Raw genomic sequence first — 25,326 nt, forward strand, 5'->3', positions numbered from 1 at the left:
GCAAATTAATTTACAATGAATGGTCTGCTTCTAATTAAGTCATACATAGTGATGTTCCTAAGGTAATAATTTATTTGTAAAAGATGCAAATATATTTACACATACATATATTTCAAATTCCCAACAGAACTCATTAATTTATTCTTCTGCAAAACTTTCTATGACTTTGAAATTTCTCTTCTCTAGGAAGAGAGGCCAGTGAGAGAGTACTTCTGTGGCTTTAGACTGCTCGTCATGATTAAGTCCCTGCCTGCCACCAATTCCTGGAATAGCAATCCTCCTTGGGAGGAAACTGCCATTTTTCACTTCACAGAAGTCATAAATGGAGATAAATTCCAGGCAGGACCACTTTGAAGAAGGCCTCCCTTAATTTTAATTTTGGCTCTCTAATGTTAAATGGGATCATCATTAAAAGAAATTCTAAAATCTTAATTCTAGGAAAAAAAAAAAACCTTCAGAAATTAGTGGTCACCAGTACCCTTGCCATGGTTATTTCTACTTCAAAGTGAAGGACAGACAAGAATGGACAACCAGAATCCCCTGCAGTGAGGACTAGGAAACCATTCTTTGATGCACACATTTCCTCTGGCACTCTTTTGGGAGAAAAAGGTGCCATTGTGGAACCATACTAGACCCTGAGAGAAAAGGAGAAATCAGTAATACTAATCCGCACTAGCCTTTAGTTCCAGCTGTGGCCCCCAGCTGTCTTCCAGGCGAGGCCCCAGATAACATGGAGCAGAGATAATCCATCTCTGCTGTGTCCTGTTGTAATCTTTGACTTATGTAGTGTGAGAGTAAAACAGTGATAGTTTTGTGACATGAAATTTGGGGTGGTTTGTTACAAGCAACAGGTAACCAGGGCATCCATGCCCTGCTCCTGTGGCCTTACTATCTCCTACCTTCCTCCAAGTACCACTTCTTTTTTCTCCCTCTCCAAACCTTCTTCCTCGGCCCTAGGAACTCTCAAGAAATAAAGGGTAATTTACTACACACAGCCTCCACTTAGCCACCTGGGCTGAAAAAACTAGTTATTTCATTCTATTTCCAATGTGATGCCTGTTCAGTATAAATTAGGGTATACACGATTCACCCCGTCTCCATTCATTCATTCAACAAATATTTAAGAGTCTACTTTTGCCAGTGCTGTTCAGGCCCTAGGGATACAATGGTAAACAAAGAAGAGGAACTCTCAGCTCTTTTGGAGCTGATTTTCTTACAGAGCACAGACATTAAACATGTAAACAAACAAACAAGGTGATTTCTAAAGGAGATAAGTGCAATGATGTGCTATGATGGAGAGAGCCTGAGGTGGGTGGCAGGAGGGAATGGGGAAACTTTAGAGAGAGTGGGCAGAGGTGACATCTGAGCTGAAGTTTGGGAAGCTGTCCATCAATCCAAGGTCTGGGGGAAGAGCCTTCCAGAAGCTTTGCTGGCCATGACAGGTGTGTAGATTTTAGTGTAGGTGCAGTGGGAAGCTATTTTGAAATGATTGTTCTGGCTGCACTGGGAGGATGGGTTACAGGAGGCAGGAATGGAAGCAGACGTTAGCAAACAGGATGGTGGGTTAGCCTTGGGCGATCACGGGGTGGGGGTGGGGCGGACAAAGAGGGTAAGTAGGGAGAGAGCCAGATAGAACTTGGTAAGGGTGGGATGGGGTGGGAGGTGAGAGAAAGTGCAGATCATGGTACTGGTCTTACACTTTTTACCTGAACAGTTGGGTTGGTAGTGGCACCTTTTATTGAAAATAGGAGAAAGAAAAGGATTTGGGAAGAAAATCAAGCGTTCTGTTTTGGATATAAATTTCAGATGTCTGGGGAGGTTTCAGGGGAGAGATCAGGCCAAAGATACAGTCTGGTATCTGCATGGATAACATATTTGTGGTGCGTAAAGCCAGGGGACTAGACAAAATCACGCAAGCAGGAGGTGTTGGTAAAGAGATGAGAAGTAGGCTGACCTAACAGAGTGGTAGAGAAATTAGGAGAAAGTAGAAAAGCAAGCAGAGCAAACATGGCAGACCCAGCTGGCAGGAGAACAACGAGAAGTGGTATCACAGAAGCCCAGAGAAGAAAGCCGGATGCTTTGGGCCAATTGGGTCAATGGAAAAATGGGTAGCTGGAGGGGAACTTGGGGTCAAGGAGGGATATGCATCCTTAAACGCTATCACTTAATCTAATTTTGGGGGGCAAGTCTTTTAAATCTCTTTTAATCCATAGATTACCAAGGAGGGGCTCTCTTTTAAAGATGAGAGATACAGGGGGTGCCTGAATGGCTCAGCTGGTTAAGTGTCCAACTCTTGATTTCAGCTTGGGTCATGATTGTGCGGTTCATGGGATCAAGCCCCACATCAGGCTCTCTGCGCTGACAACAAGGAGCCTGCTTGGGATTTCTCTCTCCCTTCCCCACTTGTACTCTCTCTCTCAAAATAAATAAACATTAAAAAAAAAAAAAGATGGGGGATACAGATCATATTTGCATGTCAATGGAGATGATCCACCAGACAGAAAGAGAGAGGCTGTTGTGAGAAGGCTTTATGAATGTGCTTCAGAGAATAAGCAGAAGCAGAAGATGGGATGCTTGGGTGGCTCAGTCGGTTAAGTGACCAACTCTTGGTTTCAGCGCAGGTCATGATCTCATGGTGAGATGCACAGTGTGGAGCCTGCTTGGGATTCTCTCTCCTTCTCTCTCTGCCCTTTCCCTGCTTGTGCTGTCTGTCTCTCAAATAAGTAAATAAATAAACTTAAAAAAATTAAACTTAAAAAAATAAACTGAAGTAAAAATAAACTTAAAAAAACTTAAAAAATAGACCTAAAAAAAAAAAAGAAGAAGCAGAAGAGCTGGCCTGTGGTAGGAGCAGGGACATTTGGTAGTAATGGGAAAGAGAACAGAGAATGAGTAACGGGCCAGGCAGACTGGCAGATTTGGAGGTGGTGGGGGTGGAGTTCTCAATGAAAAAAGAGGTGAAGGTCTCACCTGGCTCCTGCACCACTGACAAGGGGAAAGAGTCACCAGGTCTCCTAAGCCTCTCCACCCTGTTTTCACTGGACTCTCCCTGAGAACTCCACTTTCCTTGTAACCTTCTCAGGGGAAGGATGTTAACTACCCCTCCCATCATGGAAGGTAGAGTGAACATCCTCCTTAACCTCCTCCTTCCTTCTGAACCACTCATTTTTGTTTTTTTGTTTTTGTTTTTTGTTTTGTCTGTTTGTTGAGAGAGAGAGACAGAGAGAGAGAGAGAGAGAGAGAGAAGGAGGGAGAGAGAGAGTCCGAGAGAGAGAGAGAGAGAGAGAGAGAGAGAGAGTCGGGGAGGGACAGAGGGAGGATCTTAAGCAGTCTCCACAGCCAGAACAGAGCTCGACATGGGGCTTGATCCCACGACCCAGAGATCATGACCTGAGACAAAATCAAGAGTGGGACACTTAACCAACTGAGCCACTCAGTCGCCCCCCTGACTAAGCCACCCAGATGCCCTATGACCCATTAACTTTTCTCCTCAATACAAACACAAGCAACCCCCAGTACTTGGCATAGTACCTGGCACACCACGGATGTTCAATTAATATTTGTTTCTAAAAAACAAACGAACTCTGGCCCTTTTAAGGTTAGTCCATTCAACTATATCGCTTATTCCTCCTGGTTACTGGGTTCTCTAACCATGACTGTTGCCATCATCCTGGTCTTGTAATTTAGTGTTGTCCAACTCAGAGAAATTAATCTCTGATCCTCTCCAGTTGTCACTGTTAGGACCACATCTAAGACCTGTCAGACCTTCCCTCCCCCTGCCTTTGGAGGAGTCTCAGCGGGAGCTAACACTGTGTTCTCTTCCAGAACTTCCACTCCACCGATCACGCGGCATAGCTCCCCCTTGTGGACAACGCATATACATGCATATACATGCTCTACGTTCCCAGTTCCACCAAGACTATTTTGAAGTTCCTGGTAAAAAAGAATGATTCATTCATTCAACAGACATCTTGGGCACCTGTTATGAGTTTGGCATATTTGAAATTATCTTGAGACTCACGGTTTTACTGTTATCACAGGAGCAGACATCAAACCAAAAAGGCAGTGAGAAAATCTCATGTTTCTCCTGCCTCTGCCTCAGTGTGTATGAATGTACAGTCTTCCCTCCCTCCCTCAACAGACATGCAACAAGGATCTACCCTATGCCAGAGACTGCACTGAGGAGATAAGGACAAAAGTGGTAAGAAGTGCACTGAAACTGTACACAGTGCATTCTAGAGATGACTGCTCTAGGGAAGGGGTGTACTGGAGGGCAGGAGGTGCAGGGTGGTACAAAGGAAGGAGGGCTGACATCTGGGCAGGGGTTGAAGGCAGGTGAGGGAAGGCCTTGGGAAAGAAATGCTTAAGCTAAGAAGTGATGATGAGTAGGAGTGGTCACATGAGTCAGGTGAAGATGGTGGCGGGAAGGGAGGCTCAGTGCCACCCAGTCTAGTCCCCTTGGGCTGCTTGATTATGCTTCCTAACGTGATTCAACTGCCAGGTTACCCCCTTGCTCCAATGCAGCAACAACTCTCTGCTGCTGGGTTTGACCTTTACTCGGTTCCCTCCACTACCCCACACTTTACTGGCAACTCCTGCCAAGCTAGGAGACTCTCCTCCAGCTGGTAATGGATTTCAACATAGCATTACTTCTCAATTTACAAGGTCCATTTTCCCAGGCACACCTGCAGGGGTCAAACAAATATGAAATTGACAATGCTGCTGAAGGCAAAACTGACTGACATTTAGTTTCAACACGGCCTCCCCAAAATAAATGATATTGGAAGTCAGCGTCTGGACCTTTGTTGGTCTTCCCCAGGATCTCACATGCATAGTTGAACCCTGGTACACGCCTGCTCCTTCTGTCCCTCCCAGACTTCCTGGGTCTGGGGCTCCACCTGCCGAATCCTGATATGTCCTGATGTCCAGATCTTTCCTGCTTAATAGGTCTCTCTGTCCTGGCCTCCACAGCCCTGTTCATTCCCCCTTCCATATGCCATCTCATTCTCCATACTGAGGCAGTTCCCAGTCCTGTCCATTCTCTCTTCCCAGAGCCTGTTATTTGGCTAGACCAAGTACATTTTTAAAAAAATTTTTTAAAGATTTAAAAAAATTTTTAAGGTAATCTCTACACCCAACATGGGGCTTGAACCCACAACCTCAAGATCAAGAGTCATAAGCTCCACTGACTGAGCCAGCCAGGCACCCCCAGACCAGCACATTCTTACTTTGTTATCTGAACAAACTGAAAGGCCTCCCAACTGTCCTCGAGCCTCGAGAGCCTTCTGTGGCTCTGACCTACTGAGCACACCACCACTCAGGTAACATTCCTGAGACAGTGCTTTCCCTCTGCCACTCCCCTGTTCACGGCTCACTTTTCAATGGCTCTGTGCTGCCTACTGGAGAGAGTACCTGCTACTCTTCCATCTGGCTTTCAAGGTGCTCGTCAATCTGGTCCTAGCCTACCTTTCTAGATCTTTCTGGACTGAGACCTCTATCAAACTTCCACTAAATGATCTGTCACTCCTCAGATACATCTTGTATATCCCTACATCTGGGACTTCTTTTATACCATTCTCCTTTCCAGAATGCCCTCCTCTTCTCCTTTCTACCTTCCCAGATCCTTCCCATTCTCCAAGGCTCAGCTCAAATACCACCTTCTCAGCAAACCCTTCTTTGATCCCTCCTGTTGAAAACAGAATTTTCTTTCTTTGAACCACTCTAGGAACAGGGAAGGAAACAACATCCTGTAAACACCTACTATGGGCTCATGTTAAAAGCATACATTTTAGGGGCACCTAGGTGGCTCAGTCAGTTAAGTGTCTGACGTCGGCTCAGGTCATGGTCTTGTGGTCCGTGGGTTCGAGCCCCACATCTGGCTCTGTGCTGACAGCTCAGAGCCTGGAATCGCTTTGGATTCTGTGTCTCCATCTCTAGCTGCCCTTTCCCCCACTCACTCTCTCTTTCTCTCTCTCTCTCAAAAATAAATTAACCTTAAAAAAATTAAAAAGCATACACTTTGCAGTCAGATCTGGTTTGAATCTAGTTAGTTGCATAACCTTGGGAAGCATACTTAATATCCCTGTGCTTTGATGCTTTAGCTTGAAAAACATAACAATACTTACCTCCACCATTTATTCATTTGAACATTTGAAACCTAATATGTGCCAGGCTCTGTACTCTTGTGGTTCTTTTGAGAATTAAATGAAAGGATGCATGGAAAGTGGCTAGCACATAGGTGTACTGAATACATGAAAACTTAATACTACCACCATCCAGTTTAGTTTCTTAGGAGAGGGACAGTCCCCCAGGTGACTTCTGTTTAGTGGGGAAGTACTACATAAGACTGAGAACCAGAGCCAGCTCTTCACCCAGGCAGGTCCTAGCAAATGTTAAAGCATCATGTGGCTGATTCAAAGTATAGAAAGTGGCTGTCATTTTCTGGCTGATCAGATCGAACCGGCATCTTCCATCTGCTGAGGTTACCTAGGATACTTAACATGGTTCCTGTGACTAAGAGAAAACTCTATGTATGTATGTATGTATTTGAGTGAGAGCAGGGGAGGGGCAGACAGAGGGGGACAGAGGATCCAAAGCAGCCTCTGCACTGACAGGCTGATTGCAAAGAGCCCGATGTGGGGCTCAAACTCAAGAACCGTAAGATCATGACCTGAGCAAATGCTCAACCAGACTGAACTATCCAGGTGCTCCATGACTGAGAGAAAACTCTCAAGAGTGAATCTGTCTGGGGGCGCCTGCGTGGCTCAGTCGGTTGGGCGTCCGACTTCAGCTCAGGTCAGGTCATGATCCACGTTGGGCTCTGTGCTGACAGCTTGGAGCCTGGAGCCAGCTTCGGATTCTGTGTCTCCTCTCTCTGCCCCTCCCCCACTCACACTCTATCTCTCAAAAATGAATAAATATTAAAAGGAAATTTGAAGAGCAAACCTGTCTAGCTCTCACGGTGACTATAATCTGTGAGTGGGAGCAGACCCGGACGCCTCCCCTACCTTCATACTGCACTTCCAGGTGCATCGTGCACAGTAACTTCAGCACGCAGTCCACAATGCTGGGGTGTGTCGTCCCAACGATTGACTGACAAGATAGACAACAGGACAAACTAGTTACTCTTTAGATCTAGTACACCTGGAAGAAATGAAAAGTGGACTTCCCAGACAGCTAGGCAGCCTGGCTGAGTGGGGAGAGGGAGGGGAGTGGTGAGTCAGCGGGCCTTGGCCCCTGCACCATCAAGTACATTTCTTTTCCAGGGGAGGGACAGATGGGCATCCAAGAATCAGACTGAAGCGTCTGCTGAGGTGACCACTGACCCCTCTAGCTCAGGAGGTGTTCAGTTGGGGTTAGCTGGCCACCTGCTAGAGGTGTGGGGACAAGCCTCCCCCCTTGCTGGGGGGAGGGTGGGCACAGGCTGGGGAGAGTGGCACTGATCCAGGATCCTATATCTTCTCTCCCTCATGAACCTCACCCAACAGGGGAACTGCTCCTTTCTACCTCTTCAACCTTTATCTGTGCATCACTTCCTGTCCATTAGCATGAAACACCCTCAAGTTCACCCAGATTGCACAAAATTATCCTTCGGCTCAATCTTCTCTTGCTACTGCTCTTTTCCCCCTTTACACCTAAGCTTTGCAGGAGCCCAGGGGAAACTACTTCATCCTCCATGCATCCCCCTTTGACAGGCTGCTGCAATTTAAATTTTCCTGCCATGGGACCAAGATTCATCCAAACTTTTCTTCTGGGGACCATCTTTCGGTTCTACCCACATTTAATCTCTCTGTTGTACTTGACCCAGCTGGTCATGTTCTCCTTATTGAAACTCTTTTCCCTGCATTTTCACAGTCCTATTTTTTCCCTGTTTTCATTTTATGGCTTCCATTGCTTTTTTCCAAAGAGGTTGAGTGGTATATGGAAAGACTAAGAACTCTCAGGGGGGCCTGGGTGGTTCCATCAGTTAAGGATCTGACTCTTGATTTTGGCTCAGGTCATGATCTCACAGTTTGTGAGATGAAGTCCTGTGTGGGGCTCTGCGCTGACAGCATGGAGCCTGCTTGGGATTCTCTCTCTCCCCCTTTCTCTGTTCTCCCCTGCTCGTGCTTTCTCTTTCTCTCTCACAATAAATAAACATTTAAAACAAGTTTTAGAAAAACTAAGAACTCTGTGGACTTAAAGTTGGATTTATTTATTTATTTATTTATTTTTAATGTTTTAATGTTTATTTATGACAAAGAGACAGAGAGACAGAGCATGAGTGGGGGAGGGGCAGAGAGAGAGGGAGACACAGAATCAGAAGCAGGCTCCAGTCTCTGAGCTGTCAGCACAGAGCCTGACGCAGGGCTCGAACTCACAAGCTGTGAGATCATGACCTGAGCTGAAGTTGCACGCTTAACCGACTGAGCCTCCCAGGTGCCCAATTTAGTTTTTAATTAAAAAAAAAAAGGTTATTTATTCATTTTGAGAGAGAGAGAGAGAGAGAGAGAGAGAGAGAGAGAGTGAGTAGGGGAAGGGCAGAGAAAGAGGAAGAGAGAGAACCTTAAGCAAGCTCCACTCTGTCAGCGCAGAGCCTGACGTGGGGCCTGATGTGGGGCCCAAACTGACAACAGTGAGATCATGACCTGAGCTGAAATCAAGAGCTAGACACTCAACCGACTGAGCCACCCAGGTGCCCCAAGAGAGTTGGATTTAAATGCCCACTTAGTACATACCTCTTACTTAGTGTGTGGCCTTGAACAAGTCACCAAACACCCCTCAAGGCTCAGTTACATCATCTTTAAAATGGGGATAATAATGTCTGCCTCCATAAGCTATTGTAAAGACTAAAGTAAGTCCCTGGCACAGTGCCTGGCAGGTAGGAGGCACTTAAAAACTGAAAACTGGAAGTAATAATAATAATAATAATAATAATCCAGCTCTTTTGTTGGGCCTTTCTCCTCCGCTCATCTCTTAAATGCTGGCAATGTTCCTTCTCCTTACTTGGTTCACTTTACCCGGCTGATCTTATTCACTTCTGTTGTTTTAGTTACTACTTCTCTGCTCATGAAACCCAGTGGGCCTCTCTCCTAGATGTCCTCAACAGTAATTCCTCAATTAAGCTAGGAGTCAGAATTACTTGGGGAGCTTAACAAGAAAAAGCATTACCAAAGGCTGCCTGAAAACTGTTAGATTCTATGGGAGGGATGCCCAGGATTTGGTATTTAAAAAAATTGTTTTTGAATTTTATTTATTTTTGAAAGAGAGAGAGAGAGAACAAGAGGGTGAGGGGCAGAGAGTAGGGGACACAGAATCCCAAGCAGACTCCGTGCCATCAGCACCCAGCCCAACTTGGGGCTCAAACTCAAGATAATGACCTGAGCTGAGATCAAGAGTCAGTGGCTCAACTCACTGTGCCACCCAGATGCCCCCAGGATTTGGTATTTTTTCCATAAATGACCTATTTATATCTTTTTTTTTTTTTTTTTTGGCCTATTTATATCTTCTGCAGCTGGCTGGGCCTGCTCCTTAAATGGTACTTGGGAGCCACCGAGGCTCATCAAGTCAAAGCCTAACTCCTCCCAAATCAGATCGGTTTTTCCTGCTCTCTCCTGCTGGTACCCAACTCTGCCTGATGCTAAGTCCAAAGCTGGATGTCATTTTTGACTGCTTTTCTTTTACTGCCCCACTTACCACTCACTCTGCCTCAGAAATGTCTGTCTGACCCTGTCCTCTCTGTTCCCACTGCCACAGTTCAGACCTTACCCTTCCTTTGACCTCTTGTCTCCCTGCCTCCACTGAGCCTGGAGCTGTTTTGAGAGCTTTTAATAATTTACCTCAAGACCAATCTTGGAGCCTCTCTTCCCTCCTTATTAGCACAGTGTCTTCATGTGGCCACCATGTCCCAAATCTGCTTCCACTAGCATTCAAGGGCACTGAGAGGAAGGTAGAGCCCGCAAGAGAAAAGGAGCTTTCCCAAGCCCTGGCGATCTGGCCTCTCACTTCCATGCTGTCAACAAATGTGCCCATGATGCCTTCCCTACTAAATTGACTCCTGTAAGCTTTTCTACAGTCTTTTCATCATCCTTGTTGCTTGTCTCAACCACTTTTAAGTCTGCCAACATCTTTCTGATCCTTAAGTAAACAGGACAAATCACTCTGCTGGGAGACATGAACTCTTTGTCCCGCCTTGGCCTTCTGGAAGTAACGCTGATTGAACAGCAGACGTGCAGTGGGAGGCTGAGCTCGGTTTCTCATGCCTGAGTGAAGTGCAACTGTGGAAGGTAATTTTCAGGTTAGTGTGTTGAATCGGAACCACAGGAGCATGTGGGCTGCCTCACCTGTGCAGTCCTGAGAGTCTGCAGGGAGAGCTGCTGAGCTTTTGGGGACGCACAAGGCAGCAAAGCTATTAGACCTTTGTACACTTGATTCTGGTACTTGGGATTACCGTGGACCAAAGAATCCAATAGAATCTGCACTTCTTCTTGGGTCTCTTCTGATTTAGACTTTGCCAAAAATTCTGCTATGGATCTTACACCTGAACAAAGAAAAGAGGAAATGCCCAATTGGAAGGGATTTATGAGAAAGAGCCTCACTTGAGATTACATAATACGGGGTAAGGACTGAAATGTGTTAACCAAGCCTGTTCAAGCGAAGCAAAAATCAAGGCTCTTGCGTTGCCTCACTGCCTTGTTTGCCTCATGGCTCTGTGGCCAGAGGATTTTGTTTCAACACAGGGCATGTCCGCTTGTCAAAATCTGTTGTAAAGTTGAAAATGGCTCTGCAAAATGCACAATTAAACACGTGTTTGGGATTGCTATGTGATAATGAACACATATGCAGCATTCAGCAGTTTACTAAATGTTCTGACACATGCTGCCTCATTTAATCACTATACTGAGAGGGAGGTGTTAGTCCCATTTTATGGGTAAATACACTAAGGCTCAGAGAGGCCATGGGGAGACATAGAGGAGAACCATGATGAAAAGTGCAGTGAGGGAAATACTTTGAAAAAGGGGTGTGGGGGGGATGGCATCATCTTTATCCACCTTGATCAGGACACTTGATGGAACATACTGAAATTACAGGGTTATTTACACTTCTCACTATACTGTAAGCTCTTTGAGGACAAGGACTGTATTTTATTCATCTTTGTACTCCCAGCACCTTAGTGTATATGTGTGTGTGTGTGTGTGTGTGTGTGTGTGTGTGTGTGTACTTAGCACACATATTCAATGACTTTATTTCCTTTTTATTTCTAGAGTTATTCATAACTCACTTAATTTCACAAAGGATTTTAGGCAATGGCTCAATAAATCTTTGTTGAATGGGTGCATAAAAGAGGATATATTTAAAATGGAGAAGTATTTCCAAAACTACCATGGAAAGATTTGAGCAAATGACAAATCAAGAAAATCATAAATCTGACTCTTCTGGCAGTGACGTGGACAGGGGCTAATTGACTCCACTGTACAAAGTGCTTCTGTGCAACCAGTTCCATGATGTCTTTTCCTAGAGCAGTGCTGGGTGCTGCCACCATTTTGCCCAGGCCCCTAGGAAGACATAGGATCGCCACCCTGTCATACACAGTACCCACCATAGCTTTCACAAATGAGCTCCTTGTACTTCCTGCCAGAGTTCGCAATGACCTGAAGTAGCCTGATGGATTCCTTCTTGTCCTCCTCCTTGATCTTCTCCAGCCCAAGTATTTCCAAGAGTGTTAGGACGCCTCCAACCTCGAGAAATTCTATAAGGTACCGATTACTGTCCAGAGAAATACAAGAGTAGAAATCAGACACCTGTCAGGTTCCTTGGCACTCACCTTTCTGAGGGATCTCAAGGGCTTTCTTCACATACTTTGCCTTCCTATCTAGGAAGTGCTCATGGGCAAAGTGACACAATAATTTAGAAGTTCTTCCTTCTAGCAGCAAATGAAAAAGTTAAATACAATGGACATATCTTGTGTTTGGTTTTTCAGCATCTGTTTCTCTTCTTGAAATGGCACCTCAATGCCACTCAAGGGCCATGTGGTTTTGGCAGGATGAGCAGGTGACAGGGAACACCATCATTCTGACTGCAGTAATCGGTTGGGACCAGCCATGTGACCTCAGTTGGCTCAAGGAGGTTCAAAACTGGGGACTTTCTTAGGAATCCCTGGGAAAGATAAGTGCTCTTTTGGGTGGACTGAGCTAGAAGGATGCATGTCTGGAGTTTCTGAGAGCCATAGCGCTCAGAACAGAGCTGAGAAATAGAGAAAAAGAGAGGCAGGGACCAAGTACTGATGACATTTTTTGAGCCCTTGGATCTAGTCAGGCCGAAAATCTGCATTTCTACCCAGATGGTGAAATGTGGTGGTCCCATGTGGTGTAAATGCCAAGGCCACCATGAGCCCAACATACAACTGAGATCCCAGAATCTCTCTAGAATAGAACTCACCTGCTTACAGCTGACAAGAAGATGCCAATTGACTTTAGAAGCTTATCTAAACACGAGCCAGTCATATAGCTGTATGACAAGTTAAAGAGTGAATTTCAGGATGGTTTTTCACACAGGAACCAGATCCTGTGACTGATTCCTGGTCATCGTCTATGATGATCATGGCCCATTCCTGGGCCTACATCTATGGCCCAGGATGACCGATAGTTGAATTGTATCCTTTATCTGAGAAGGGTCCCTAGGGTGAAGGGGAAGTGGAAACAAACATGGGGTGGGGGAATGCTGGCAGGCATGTTCACAGGCCTACATCTATGGCCCAGGATGACCGATAGTTGAATTGTATCCTTTATCTGAGAAGGGTCCCTAGGGTGAAGGGGAAGTGGAAACAAACATGGGGTGGGGGAATGCTGGCAGGCATGTTCACAGTTCCCCAGGAAGCTTTTCACCGGTATTTCAGCAACCTTGACTCTGACAGGCCCCCTAGACAGCAAGGAGGCTCTGATGAATATAAGGTGCATGGAGAAAGCATAGTCAATTTTCCAAGCCTCTCTATGCTATGACCATTGCACCCTTGGGTCTCTGCACAGTTCATTACTTTGTGCCTCGTTTTTAGACTTCTCTAAAAATAATCAGCTTCATCATTAATTCTCAATTTTGTACTTGCTCAGAGCTTTACACTGGAGGTCACTATCTTTATGAAGAATTGCGTGTCTTCCTAATAAGAACAACGGGAGATGGTGGAAAAATTAAACTCTGATTTAAAACAACCTCAGTATTTAATGTTATTTTTTAATGTGAGCCTTGCAAAAAGCCTCATTGTAATAAAGCACCCAGAGCACGCATCAGCTCAGATACAAGGTATGAAATCAACCCACAACAGAAAAGAAACCAGTCAACAATTACTAGGCTCATAACACATCACAGGCTCTTAGAACACTTAAGAAATTAGCTGAAATTATTGCAGCTCATGGAGGATGACTGAGAGCTTCCAAGACTGATAAAGGCTAATGTAATGGGTTGGAGGTAATGGTGCTTTGTTGGGGGGGGGAGGAGGGCGCGTGAGGCAAATTATCTCTGCTGCACCCTGGTTCCCAGGATGCCAATAGAAGTGGAGACAGATTGGCTCATTAGGAAAGGCTCTTTGCTGCAAAAACAGTGTTTGCTCTAGAGCCAGGCTCCCCTGCCTGTTGCCACTCCAGCTGGGGGCCAGGATATCAGCCCACAGGGTAGTCTCTGTATTCTTCCATTGTCTCCCACCCAGCTCCCCAGGAGCCCCAGCCCCGCCCCCCCTTCCTACCTCACTGCCTTCTCCCTCTTCTCCTCAGTTACTAGCTAGGCTCACCAACTTTTGTCACCTCTTTTTCCTCTGCCCCAGGCTAGTCTTGCTTTCATAGTCACTCATTATGCATATTTCTGATCCCTTATTTTCAGCAATTAGTTCCAGAAGTCTGTCACCATATCAGCAGGTGCTAACCAGTACTAAGCATTCATTGTGTGCCAGGCACTGTGTTGCTTTGCTTGCATTGTCACACTGAATCCTCACCACACCCCATGGGGGCTGCTATTATAACATGTCCATGTACTTCATGAGGATGTAATCTCAGCCAGGTTAATGACTTCTCTAAGTCCCAAAGGTAACTGATGGAACTGGGATTTGAACCTAGGAGTCTAATTCAGAGTTTCAGTTTTTCCTGTCAGGCCTCTCTGCCTGTAGACAGATGGCGGGAGTGGGGCTATTTATGGATTATTTCCTTGGATGGTGTTGGAGGTGGAATCGTGGGTCTGCCCTCTCACTGGGGAGGGAGACGGTGAAGTAGAGTGGATGATACACGGGCTTTGGGCCAGATAGACCCTTTGCAAACCTTATCTCTGCCATTTACTAGTAAATTACTCAAACTTTTCAGGTAATGACAATCACCTATTAGGCTTGGTGTTAGGCTCACAGGAGATAATATTTGTACATCACATAGCTAGAGCATAAAAAGACTCAATAAATGGCAACTAATAATTTTGTCATTATAATATATAAATCCTTGTTTTTAAAAAAAAAATTTTATGTTTATTTATTTTTGAGAGAGAGAGAGAGAGAGAGAGAGAGAGAGTGAGTTGAGCAGGGGAGGGGCAGAAAGAGAGATACAGAATCCAAAGCAGGCTCCAGGCTCTGAGCTGTCAACACAGAGCCTGACACAGGGCTCAAATCCATGGACCGTGAGATTATGACCTGAGCTAAAGTCAGACGCTGAACCAACTGAGCCACCTAGGTGCCCCTGTAAATCCTTAATTCTACTGGTCTATTCTGGAAGTTCAAGGTTAAAAAAGGGGTTTGAGGCTTCTGTGAGATTAGGCAGTAGTCGATTTTGTAAAACATAATGATGCTATGTTGATTTGTTTTCCTTCAAAATCCACCATAACTAGAGGACTGGGGAGGAGGAGTGAAGTCACTGATTTAAAACACGGTATCACTTCGGCTGGTCTATTTTCTCTGTTGTATGACAAGGTCACAGCAAGTTAGGAAATTATGAATAATTTCAGGTATAGACACTGAACATACAACTGTATATTAAAAGCATGATTTGAATCATTCAGTAAGTGCTGAGTGAGCATCTACTAAATGTTAGGCATTCTGATTAGCACTTGGGATATGGGGAAGAATGATACCAGGCCTAGAGTAATAAGGGCAGTGACTGAGTAAGAAAAGAACATTATCATTTAAGGGGTGGGTGTAGGAAAGATCCTGCAACAGAGACTGAGAAATGGCCTTGGGAGAAGGTGGAGGAGAGGAGAGCATAGATAGGGGCAGTGGACAAGCCGGATGGGGGCTAGGGTGAGGTGAGTGAGGCACTTGCTTCGATTGTGAAATTTCAGGGGGCATCAAACAACTCAGTAATCAAATAATATTCCAATGTGCTATTTAAAAAAATAAAAATTAACACACAAAAAAATCCATGATGAATAAAATATTAAAGTTTTAAATGAAGATGGGGTCCGACCCTGTGCTTGTACAACCCTGACTCCCTCCCCTCCTCCTGTCATGTGGAAAGTGCTGCCAAGTGAGATGAGGAGGGAAAAAGGTAGTCTAGACTCAGTGACAAAGGGGTTGCAGGTAACCTTGGTGAGGTCAGTGTCACAAATTGTGAGGTCGAAGCCAGATTATAGGTGATGATGCTTCTCAAAGTATCATCTTTGGATCACATGAGAGTCACCAAAGGGTGCTTGTGAGAAACAAAGAGGCCAGGGAGTCTCCCTCAATCTACTAAATCAGAACAGTGGGGTGGGGGTGGGGAGGTAGACTCATAATCTGCATCTTAAACCTCTTTTATGCACACTAATGTCTGAGGACACTGGGGTCAACCTAGAGATATATTCAGTGGTTTTCCCCTTGGCTTGTTCTAGGCCTGAGTCTGATTAATAATTTTATCAATGATTTAACTGTAAGAAGAAGAGAGCTGTAATTACTTAAGCCTTTAGTTTTGCCCAGGTGCAGACTCTGGTTCAGTCATTCCTTTGTTCAGTAAACACATAGGAAGTATCCCTAATGTGCCAGGCATGGTCCTGCGTGTTAGGGTTGTAGAGATGAGGAGAACAGATGTGCTTCCTGCCCTCACAGAGTCTACAATCCAGTGGGGAAGAGAGATACTGAGCAGGTATGAACAGTACAATATTATGGCAATGAAGACAGAGGGAATGTCATGAGCTACATATGTAACAGGCTAGGTATGTGCATAGGCTAGTCTGGGGCTCAGAAAAGGGCTTTCTGAGGAAGGGATGCTTTAGATTGAGATCTGAATACTGGAGTAGGAATTAGTCAAATTAAGAGGAGGTTTAGAGAAGAGGGGAGCGTTCAGGCAAGGAGAAAAATATATAAAAGGATCTGAGATGATCCGTGGAATGCTGTGGGCACCCAGCAGGAATATCCACAAACTCATCCCTAACTCAAACTATCAAATCTGTCTTCAACCCTTATCTGTCTCCAGGGCTCCTGAGCAAGGTACCTCAAACACAACATGTCCCAAACCAGATTTATCAACTCCAGCTCCCTCGTTTCTTGGATTCTCTTCCCACATGATGGCACCCCATTCGCCCAGTTTCCCAAGCCAGAAACATGAGAGTCATTCTGTGGAATAGAAGTGGAGATGGCAGTTGGATTAATAGGTATGGAACTCAGATTCCAGAGAGAAACGTGGGCAGGGATACACAACTGAGAGCCCTTTAACGGTAGTGGGGTTGACATCACAACGATGGGTTAGGTCACTCAGGGAGAATCTATGAGTGAGCAGAGAAGAGGGACATGGATGGAGCCCCAAGAAACATCCACATTTCAGGGATGGCTGAAGAAAATTTGGAACATAGAGAAATAAAGGAGAAAACCAAGAGAATTGGTGTCACAGAAACCAAGGGAAGAGTATATAGTTTTTTGTTTGTTTGTGATGATCTATACGTGCATTCTTTCTTCTTTTTTTCTTTTTTCTTTTCTCTTTCTTTCTTTCTTAAGTATAATTGACATATAACATTATATTAGTTTCAGGGAAGCGTGTTTTGAGAAGTGGTAATGGTTGATTGACAAATGCCACTGAGAGGTCATGTATAATGACTGAGGATGTAGTCACTGGGTTTTGCAATTAGAACAACATTGGTGACCTTGGCAAGACCTGCATCGGTGAAGGGGACAGAAGTCAGACTGCTGTGGGTGGGGGAGAAAAGGGAGTAAAGAAGTATAGACAGGGAAAGTCAATAACCTTTTCAAGAAGCTTCACCATGAAGGGCAGGAACTAGGTGGAATACTGGTTTGAGATGCGGATTTAATTTAATGTTTTAAGGTAGAAGGGATTTGAGCATATGTAAATGCCAATGAAAAAGCTGGTAGGGAGGCAAAAGTGAAGGCTACCAGAAAGAATAAGGTTCCTGAGGACAGAGAGAGGACAACCCCAGATGGAAGGAATACCCATGTCAAATCTTATGGGAATGGAAGGGGTTAGGGGTGAGAATGAGGATATAAGTTGGGAAGACAGGAAAGGAGAGAGTTCTTGACTTTGGGGACACTACTTTGATCACCAGATGTCCTGATCTAAAATCTTAGACTCAAGAGAAGAGTTCCCTCAATAATCTTCATTCCTTTTCTCCTTTGAATATTGCCCAATTTATTTCTGTTCAGCAAAGGATACATGAGTCTAAGCCAGGTGGTCAGGCGTACCAGGAACAAGCTGGCTCCCTGAGAAAACTCCTGCTCCAGTTCAGGGGCGGTCTTGCCTTGGTTGGTCTCGATGAAAGTGTTGAGGATGTGACTCCTTGCAACTTTGCCAGCATTGTCCCAATCCTGTAAAAAACTCAAGAGCCGGCTGATGGCTGCCTGCTCCTTTATAGAAGTCATGGTCAGTCAGTCCTGAAGTTGGCTACAGAGGGAGGGAAAACAGGTTACCAAAATAGTTAGAACCATGCAAGTCCTGTGGGCTACTCTATGGGTTTTGCTTTTCCAGCAATCGGCGGGAGGCAGGGGGAGTCTCTGTCACCCACATGGATGTTGAAACATTTAAAATATACCTCTAGAACAGGTCACCTCCTACTTGAACAGGCAGGATCTAGCTATGTTGTAATGGCATGAAGAATATCAAGGTGGCAAACATCTGCTTCACATTTAAGAGCTAAGATTTTAGCTCCTTGGATCCTCTGCTGATGCCAGCTGAGATGAGGGTGCTTGCTAAAAACCTGGGTCTCTTTCACCCCTCATTTCACACAGTGTCAGAGATTTGGGGTCTTTAGAGACCTGGCCCTTCTCATACCAATCGGCCAAGGAAAAATGCTCCTTAACCTTGTGCCTTGGGCTCTTATACTACTCTTTTAAAAACAACTTTAAAAAAAGTTAGTAAGAATAAAAAGTTCCCATTCCATAGTTAGATTAATGGGCTGTGGTTTGTAGGAGTCTGTGTCCTTGGGAGAGTGTTTTCAGTGGGGGAGGGAAGGTTTAAAATCAACCCGTTTTCCAAAAATAGTTGTGATTGAAAGTGTTATTATCCATAACAAATGTTAGTGCTGATGGGAGAGAGGCATGTGTGATTCTTTTGTCTAACAGACAAGTGAAAGTCATATTTCACATTATCACGGGGTTTTCTGTGATTTACAGAATATTTGTGAAACATTACTTGCAGGGGCCATGATTGATATGGAGAGAACAGCTTGTGTGTAGGGGAGATGTGTATTTCACGAAGACTGTTCAACATGAAATTTACAGTCCCATAAAGTGCTTCTACATCTTCGCCAGAGATCTAGTTAAAAGGACTTTACAGTCTGAAACATCCTAAAATTGATTCTAAATTAACGTTTCCTCACATGTATTTGAGATATTGATGGGGCCCAGCTATCAGAATTTTATTAGGAAGCAATAATCTGAGGCACACTGAGACAGACATACATACACACCAACCTCCACTACTCCCCAGAGGACACTGGATATGCGCTCTCAGGAAGGGCGTCCACGTAGCCTCAGGGATGGAGACAACCACGAAATCCTGTCAGCCTTAACAGCCAGGTGAGTAACTGTGGATCACCCTAAACACAAAAATGACCAAAATCCCTCATAGGATCAGGAATCAATCACTGTTAATGACATTACAGCCCTAAGTCTGGGAATAACTTTCAGAGGCCGCGGCCACCTTCAGCATCCAAACAGGCCTCAAGAAAATGGGGATGAATGGCCGTTCTGGACCTCAGGGAAGAGGAGTTGAAACACCACCATTAGGTTTAAGAAGCAGAAAAGCACCCTGTGCCCACCCCACTGCCCCCTACTGCCGTGGGTGGACTCTCTCCAGGATTAAAATTTAAAGTGCCATCAGAGATGCACCCAGCAATTCTAGGCCAGGGAGGGTGGGACACTTGCAGCTGGGCTCTCCCCACTTTGGATCCTGAGGTTTCCTTGGATCTTCCCTTTCTTAATCTTTTCTTAACAGGAAAGGAAAACCCACAAATGGCAGCTTTAAAGGTCACAGCGATTCAGGTGTCCATCAGTGAGTATGTGGGGCAGGCCCATCACGTGGCACTGTGTGAGGCGCTGTGGGACATGCGGGGATGAATACAGCACTGCCAGGGCCCTTGAGGAGCCCCAGATCTTGTGACAGTGGAAGAACATGAGACTTGGAGTCAGACTGGGAGCCAAGGAGAGAGGCCTCAGGAGAAACCAGTCCTGCAACCCCTTGATCTCAGACACCTTGACCAGAACCTCCAGACTGTGAGATAACCAATATCCATTGTTTAAGCCACCCAACCTATTGTGCTTTGTGATGGCAGCCCCAGCAAACTCCTACATCACCCTCACTTAATTTATCTGTTTTAGGCAGTATTTATTTCTTACTCTGACAGTTGAGGAATTAGCTTTCTCGTACCATGCTAACTTCCATTTTTTCTTCTCCCCTTATCCTCATAATATAGTTTTCCACAATTTATAGTTAAATCAATAGTTAGTGTTTACATTATTGATGAGGTAAATAAATACTGTCCACTCAAGCTGTAAACTACTATTACATTTTCTTTCCTTACAAGTTGGTTTAACCTGGAGCTAACAATTGCTTCTTTTTTTTTTAATTGTTTAGACTTCTGAGTACCTAGGGCTACTTTCTTCCCAATGTTCCAAACACATGGCAATTTTTCCAAATGTTCAATCCCTAACAGATCAGTTCCATCTTTTCCTTGGCAACTTTTTTTTTTTTAATGTTTATTTATTTTTGAGAGGGAGAGAGAGCGAGCAAGCTGGGAAGGGGCAGAGAGAGAGAAGGGGACAGAAAAGCAGGCTCTGCACTGTGGGGCTCAAACTCATGACCTGAGCCGAAGTCAGACACTCAACTGACTGAGTCACCCAGGAGCCCCTTCTCTGGCTACTTCTTTCCCACAGACCTCTGTCTTTCTGCTCCAGTTTAGACTGGTTGCTTGCTAAGCTTGGCACACAAATGTTGTCCTAGGATTTCCTTTTTGACAGTTTTCTGTTGACTGTTCTGTTTCCTGGATCTACCTCTCCTCCTTTGTGGTTTGCTCTCTTGTTTTCCCAAAGTATATTCTTCAGTAGTTTCCTAAGAAATGAAAATTACTTTGTGTGTGTGCGTCCTTGAAAGTCTGAAAGTATATTGACCTCGTGTTAGATTGGTTGGGTATATAATTCCATGTTAGAAATAAACTCCTCTCAGATTGAGCCTCCCTTGTTGCTGTTGAGAAGTCTGATGTCGTTCTGATTTATGTGCCATTGCCTGTGGCTTGCTTTTTCATTCTCGATGCTTTTAAACACTTTTCCGAAATTGTATGACCGTATGCCTTGGTGCAGGTCTTTTTCACTTAGTATTCTAGGCCCTTGGTGGGCTCTCTTGATCAGGTGCTATGTTCCTGCGAGTTTTGGAAATTTCTTTATCAGGCAATAATCAGTCTTTTCATTGAAGAACACATAAGTGTCAGTGGAGGGTTGTTTTTTTATTTTTTACCCCTTCTGGGTGTCTTCAGGACTTTTCTACTTTACAGGTCGTGAGAGGCTGGAGGGTGCTAGATGTCTGGGACGAGGTGAGGGGCTCGGGCTGCCCCAATGCAGTGTGTAGGCTTTCCCTCCGACACTCAGTTTTCCATCCTCTATCTCATCCCTGCCCTTCAGACTATGCCTGAGGTCTCTTGAGTATGGGGGCCTCCAGGGTTCAATTTCCTTCCTTCTGATGCTGCAAGAGAGTTTAGAGTTGTCATGTGGCTTTTGAGGAAGGAGTTTGGGGTGGGGGCAAAGTGCTCTGCATACAGATTTCAGCCAGTTCCCCTCTGTTAGCCCCGTACCTCATTCTAACATGTGCTAATTCGTGCCTTCAAGGCACTAAGCTTTTTGGAAGTTAAACTAGGTGAACTGACTTGCTTCTTGTTGGTAATCTCCCCCCTGCTGGCACTTTGTTTGTGATTTCTTAGGGTGTTTCAAGCCAGGTAACATTTCCCTACCTGCTTTCTAAATATTTATCGAGCTTTCATCTGCTGTAATACCTTTTTGTATTTCTTTAGTGTTATGTTAGGGAGGTATGGAGAAGTAGGGGAGGTACAGGATGGCAGTCATGTTGAATCAAGAGCCTCCAGCCACTTATTTATTTTTATCTCAGCTTTTCTTCAAAATAGGACTTGATGAGGATTACAAACAAAACAAAACAAAATGCCCAAAACCCCAAACCAAATAACCAGTAAGTACAATTTTAAAAAGAATTAAAAAGAAGAAAACAGTGGGAAAAGGAGAGAAATGTACCACGTTCGGGAGAGAGTGGCTGGGATAAATTCTGTATCTGAGCTTCTTCTTGACTACCAGATATAAGGGGATACATTCTGTATCTTTCATGGTGAAGGGAGGAGAGATGGAATGATGGTGGGGAGGAGAAACTAATGTTTTTTAGTGTTTATAAGAGCTAGTCACATATATTTTATGGACATTATTTTAATCCTCTTAAGATCCTGAGGAAGTATTTATTATTATCTCTAGTTTCTAGATGGGAAAAACTAAGGTTTAGAAAGTTTGCTCATTTATTGACGGCCTCACAGCTAAGCAGGGGTGGAAACGGAAACTGCACTCAGGTTTGTGTGTAACTCCAGAGTCCATCTTCTCTCCGTTAAACCAAAAGCACTGATTCTGCTCTCCCTTGTGTTCCAAAATGTCACCAAACACCTCTTATTGTCAAATTCGGTGGCTAACTTGCAGTCCCATCTTGCTTGACTTCTGATGGATTGTGGGTGACTCCCTTTTCAACATTTCTTTCCTGACCTCACTCTCCCTGGTTCTACCCCTCACTGGATCCTCCTCAGGCTCCTGTGCAGCTCTGTTCTGTTCTCAGTTGTCTTCTCACGCTTTGTAATCTCCCAGCTGGCCTCCTCCACTTAATCACTTCATATTATATCTGCAGGCTTTAGGTCTCCCAAAGCCACACTGTCAGCCTGGGCCTCCCTTCTGAGGTCCAGATGCCTGTACCTAATGACCAGTGGACGTCCTCATCAGTATGTTTCACACACTCTTCAAATCCTAAATCCACAGCTGAGCTTGCCAAACCCTCACACTTGCTCCTTCCCCTGTGTTGCCCTAGTTCGTAACTAGCTCACCACTCTCCTAGTCACCCAAGAGATATATATATTTTTTATGTTTATTTTTATTTTTATTAAAAAAATTTTTTTTAATGTTTATTTATTTTTGAGACAGAGAGAGACAGAGCATGAACGGGGGAGGGCCAGACAGAGAGGGAGACACAGAATCTGAAACAGGCTCCAGGCTCTGAGCTGTCAGCACAGAGCCAGACACGGGGCTCGAACTCATGGACTGCGAGATCATGACCTGAGCCGAAGTCGGACGCTTAACCGACTGAGCCACCAGGCACCCCTGTTTATTTTTATTTTTGAGAGAGCGAGTGAGTGGGGAGGGGCAGAGAGGGAGGGAGAGAGAGGATCCCAAGCAGGCTCTGTGCTGTCTGTGCAGAGCCCAATGCAGGGCTTGAACTCACGAATTGTGAGATCATGACCTGAGCTAAAATCAAGAGTGGGATGTTTAACCTTAACCGACTCAGCCACCCAAGGCACTCCCCCAAGAGCTATCTTTGACACATTCCTCTCCCTTACTCTCCTTGTCTGAGCCGTTGCCAGGTTCTGCCAGTTGGCCTTCCTAAATCTCCATCAGTTTATTTATCTTCATCTCTACTGCCACTACTTTCATTGACCCCGTCATCCCTCACGTGGATTGCTGCAATGGCCTCTACCCGATCTTCAGGTTTACCTCATCCTAATCTTCAGTCACCTGAGATTTAAAAACAATGCAAATCCGACAGATTTCCCTGCTTCAATGTCTTCAGTTGTTCCTCATTAGTCTCAAGATAAAGTTTCAAACATCTCAGCCCAAAGAACTTCTAAATTCTGCCACAACTGAAATCTGACCTCCTCTGCCCCTGCCCCAAGTCACGGCTTCCAGTGGGAGTTGAGAGGAGGCTGCCCTCTTTCCCATGCTTCAAACCCTTCTCTAAATTCCTCATATTAAATCATTTCTTTTCGGGGTGCCTGGGTGGCTCAGCTGGTTGAGCACTGGACTCTTGGTTTTGGCTCGGGTCATGATCCCAGGGGTGTGGGATCGAGCCCCATGTTGGGCTCTGTGCTGGGTGTGGAGCTTGCTTGAGATTCTCTCTCTCTGTCCCTCTTCCTTGCTTGTGCGCTCTCCCTCTCTCAAATAAAATAAAAAGGGGCACCTGGGTGACTCAATCAGTTAAGCATTCAACTCTTTTTTTTTTTTTTTTTTTTTAATGTTCATTTATTTTTAAGAGAGAGAGAGGGAGAGAGAAAGAGAGCAGGGGAGGGGCAGAGAGACAGTGGAAGACACAGAATCCAAAGCAGGCTCCAGGCTCTGAGCTGTCAGCACAGAGACTGACATGGGGCTCAAACTTGTGAACCACAAAATAATGACCTGAGCTGAAGTTGGACGCTTAACCAACTGAGCCACCCAGGCGCCCCAGCATCCAACTCTTGATCTCGTATCAGGTCATGATCTCACAGTTCGTGAGATTGAGCTTCACACTGGGCTCTGTGCTGACAGCACAGAGCCTGCTTGGGACTCTCTCTCTCTCCACCCCCCTCTCTGTCCCTCCCCTGCTCCTGTGCTCTCTCGCTCTCAAAATAAATAAATAAACTTAAAAAAAAAAAGTCAGCAGTTAAAAAAAATAAAATAAAAATAAATTTAAAAAATTACTTCTTTTCCTCTGAGGTCCAGCCTCTTGTCCTTCCCCCTCTTCTATGCTTCGGTGCTCATTTATGGGCCACTCCCTGATGCTCATGATGGTTTGGGCACCTGTCTTCCTGTTTACCCAAGCACGGCTGGGCAGTTTCAACATCAACATGCTCTAACTTTGAAATCTGGGTGGCTGGTATCATCCCTGGCACATAATGGATGCTCAACAAGGGTTATTTTAATTGACATCTGACATAATGTGCTCATAATGAGCGTTTAATTTCCTTAACCTCACACAGTAATTAATTAAACAGATGTCCTGGGTGTTGATTCCCAGCCAAGTACTGGGATTGGGCCTGGTTAACATGACAAATCTAGTCTTTGCCTTCACAATGCTTAGAGATTGGTGGGTGGAGAGAAAGGCAACCTGGTGATTTTAATGAAAAGTGAAAAGTGCTCTTGGGCGCCTTGAGCATCCCATTCTTGATTTTGGCTCAGGTCATGATCTCATGGTTCATGGAATTGAAACCCACATTGGGTTCTGCACTGACAGGTGGAGTCTGCTTGGGATTCTTTCTTTCCCTTTCTCTGCCCACCCCCAACCCTGCACTTATACACACGTGCTCATGCTCTCTCTCTCTCTCAAAATAAATAGATAAATAAACTTAAAAAAAAAATCACGACTTAAAAAGTAAGTGAAAAGTGCTCTGATGGAGTAAATCCCAGGATCTGTTGAAGCAGGTAGGAGAGGCACAGAATCTAGATTCCAATGACCCTGAACCTGCACCTCTAACCAACCCCGCATTCATACTCACGATGAGCCGCCTGTGACGTCTGCAAGCTCCTTGCCCTCCCACCTCCTCCATCTGTTCTCAGGACATCTACTCCTGGGTTAACAAAAAGCCATGAGGCAAGAATGTCCTCACAGTCTTCTTCACTCTTCCCATTTGACCTGTATCCACACCTGTCCTTTTTTCCTTCTCCCTCTCCCAGAACTCTCCATCCATCTGTCTTGCCTTCTTAAGGCCCTCACTCCACCCACTGCCCCCTTCTCCCCTGTATCCTCAACTGCACTCTTTATTTAGGCATTTTTCTTGTTAACTTACTTAATTCTTGCCTAGTCTAAAACAAAATTAAGCAAAAATGAAAACAAAACCCGCTACCTCAGCCCCATGTCTCCCTCCAGTCCCCTCTCTGGTTTTCTTACTTCACAGGAGAGCTTC

General features: G+C 44.9%; 1 protein-coding gene and 1 long non-coding RNA gene across 4 annotated transcripts in view; one reads left to right on the forward strand and one right to left on the reverse strand.

Moving 5' to 3' along the window:
* The window catches only part of ARMH1 (armadillo like helical domain containing 1), a 37,607-nt gene extending 18,658 nt beyond the window's left edge, over nt 1-18,949 (reverse strand). Inside the window, exons 1-6 of one of the 3 annotated variants that reach the window (XM_058717668.1) lie at nt 18,836-18,943; nt 17,580-17,807; nt 12,418-12,486; nt 11,579-11,745; nt 10,323-10,519; nt 7,008-7,092 (exon numbers count right to left, since the gene is read on the reverse strand). In XM_058717668.1, coding sequence (XP_058573651.1) covers nt 7,008-7,092; nt 10,323-10,519; nt 11,579-11,745; nt 12,418-12,486; nt 17,580-17,785 — 724 coding nt within the window. In that variant the 5' untranslated portion in view covers nt 17,786-17,807; nt 18,836-18,943. Of the gene's footprint in view, nt 1-7,007; nt 7,093-10,322; nt 10,520-11,578; nt 11,746-12,417; nt 12,487-17,579; nt 17,808-18,835 lie in introns of all 3 variants that reach the window. The other 2 variants (XM_058717670.1, XM_058717669.1) reach the window with 2 other exon arrangements.
* Nucleotides 13,974-19,911, forward strand: LOC131504852 (uncharacterized). Its single transcript, XR_009258168.1, has 4 exons — nt 13,974-14,051; nt 15,930-16,061; nt 18,561-18,940; nt 19,359-19,911. It is a non-coding gene; the product is annotated as an uncharacterized LOC131504852 (long non-coding RNA).
* Nucleotides 19,912-25,326: the final 5,415 nt, after the last annotated feature.

The sequence above is a fragment of the Neofelis nebulosa genome, chromosome 2 (assembly GCF_028018385.1).
Source record: "Neofelis nebulosa isolate mNeoNeb1 chromosome 2, mNeoNeb1.pri, whole genome shotgun sequence".
NCBI lineage: Eukaryota > Metazoa > Chordata > Mammalia > Carnivora > Felidae > Neofelis > Neofelis nebulosa.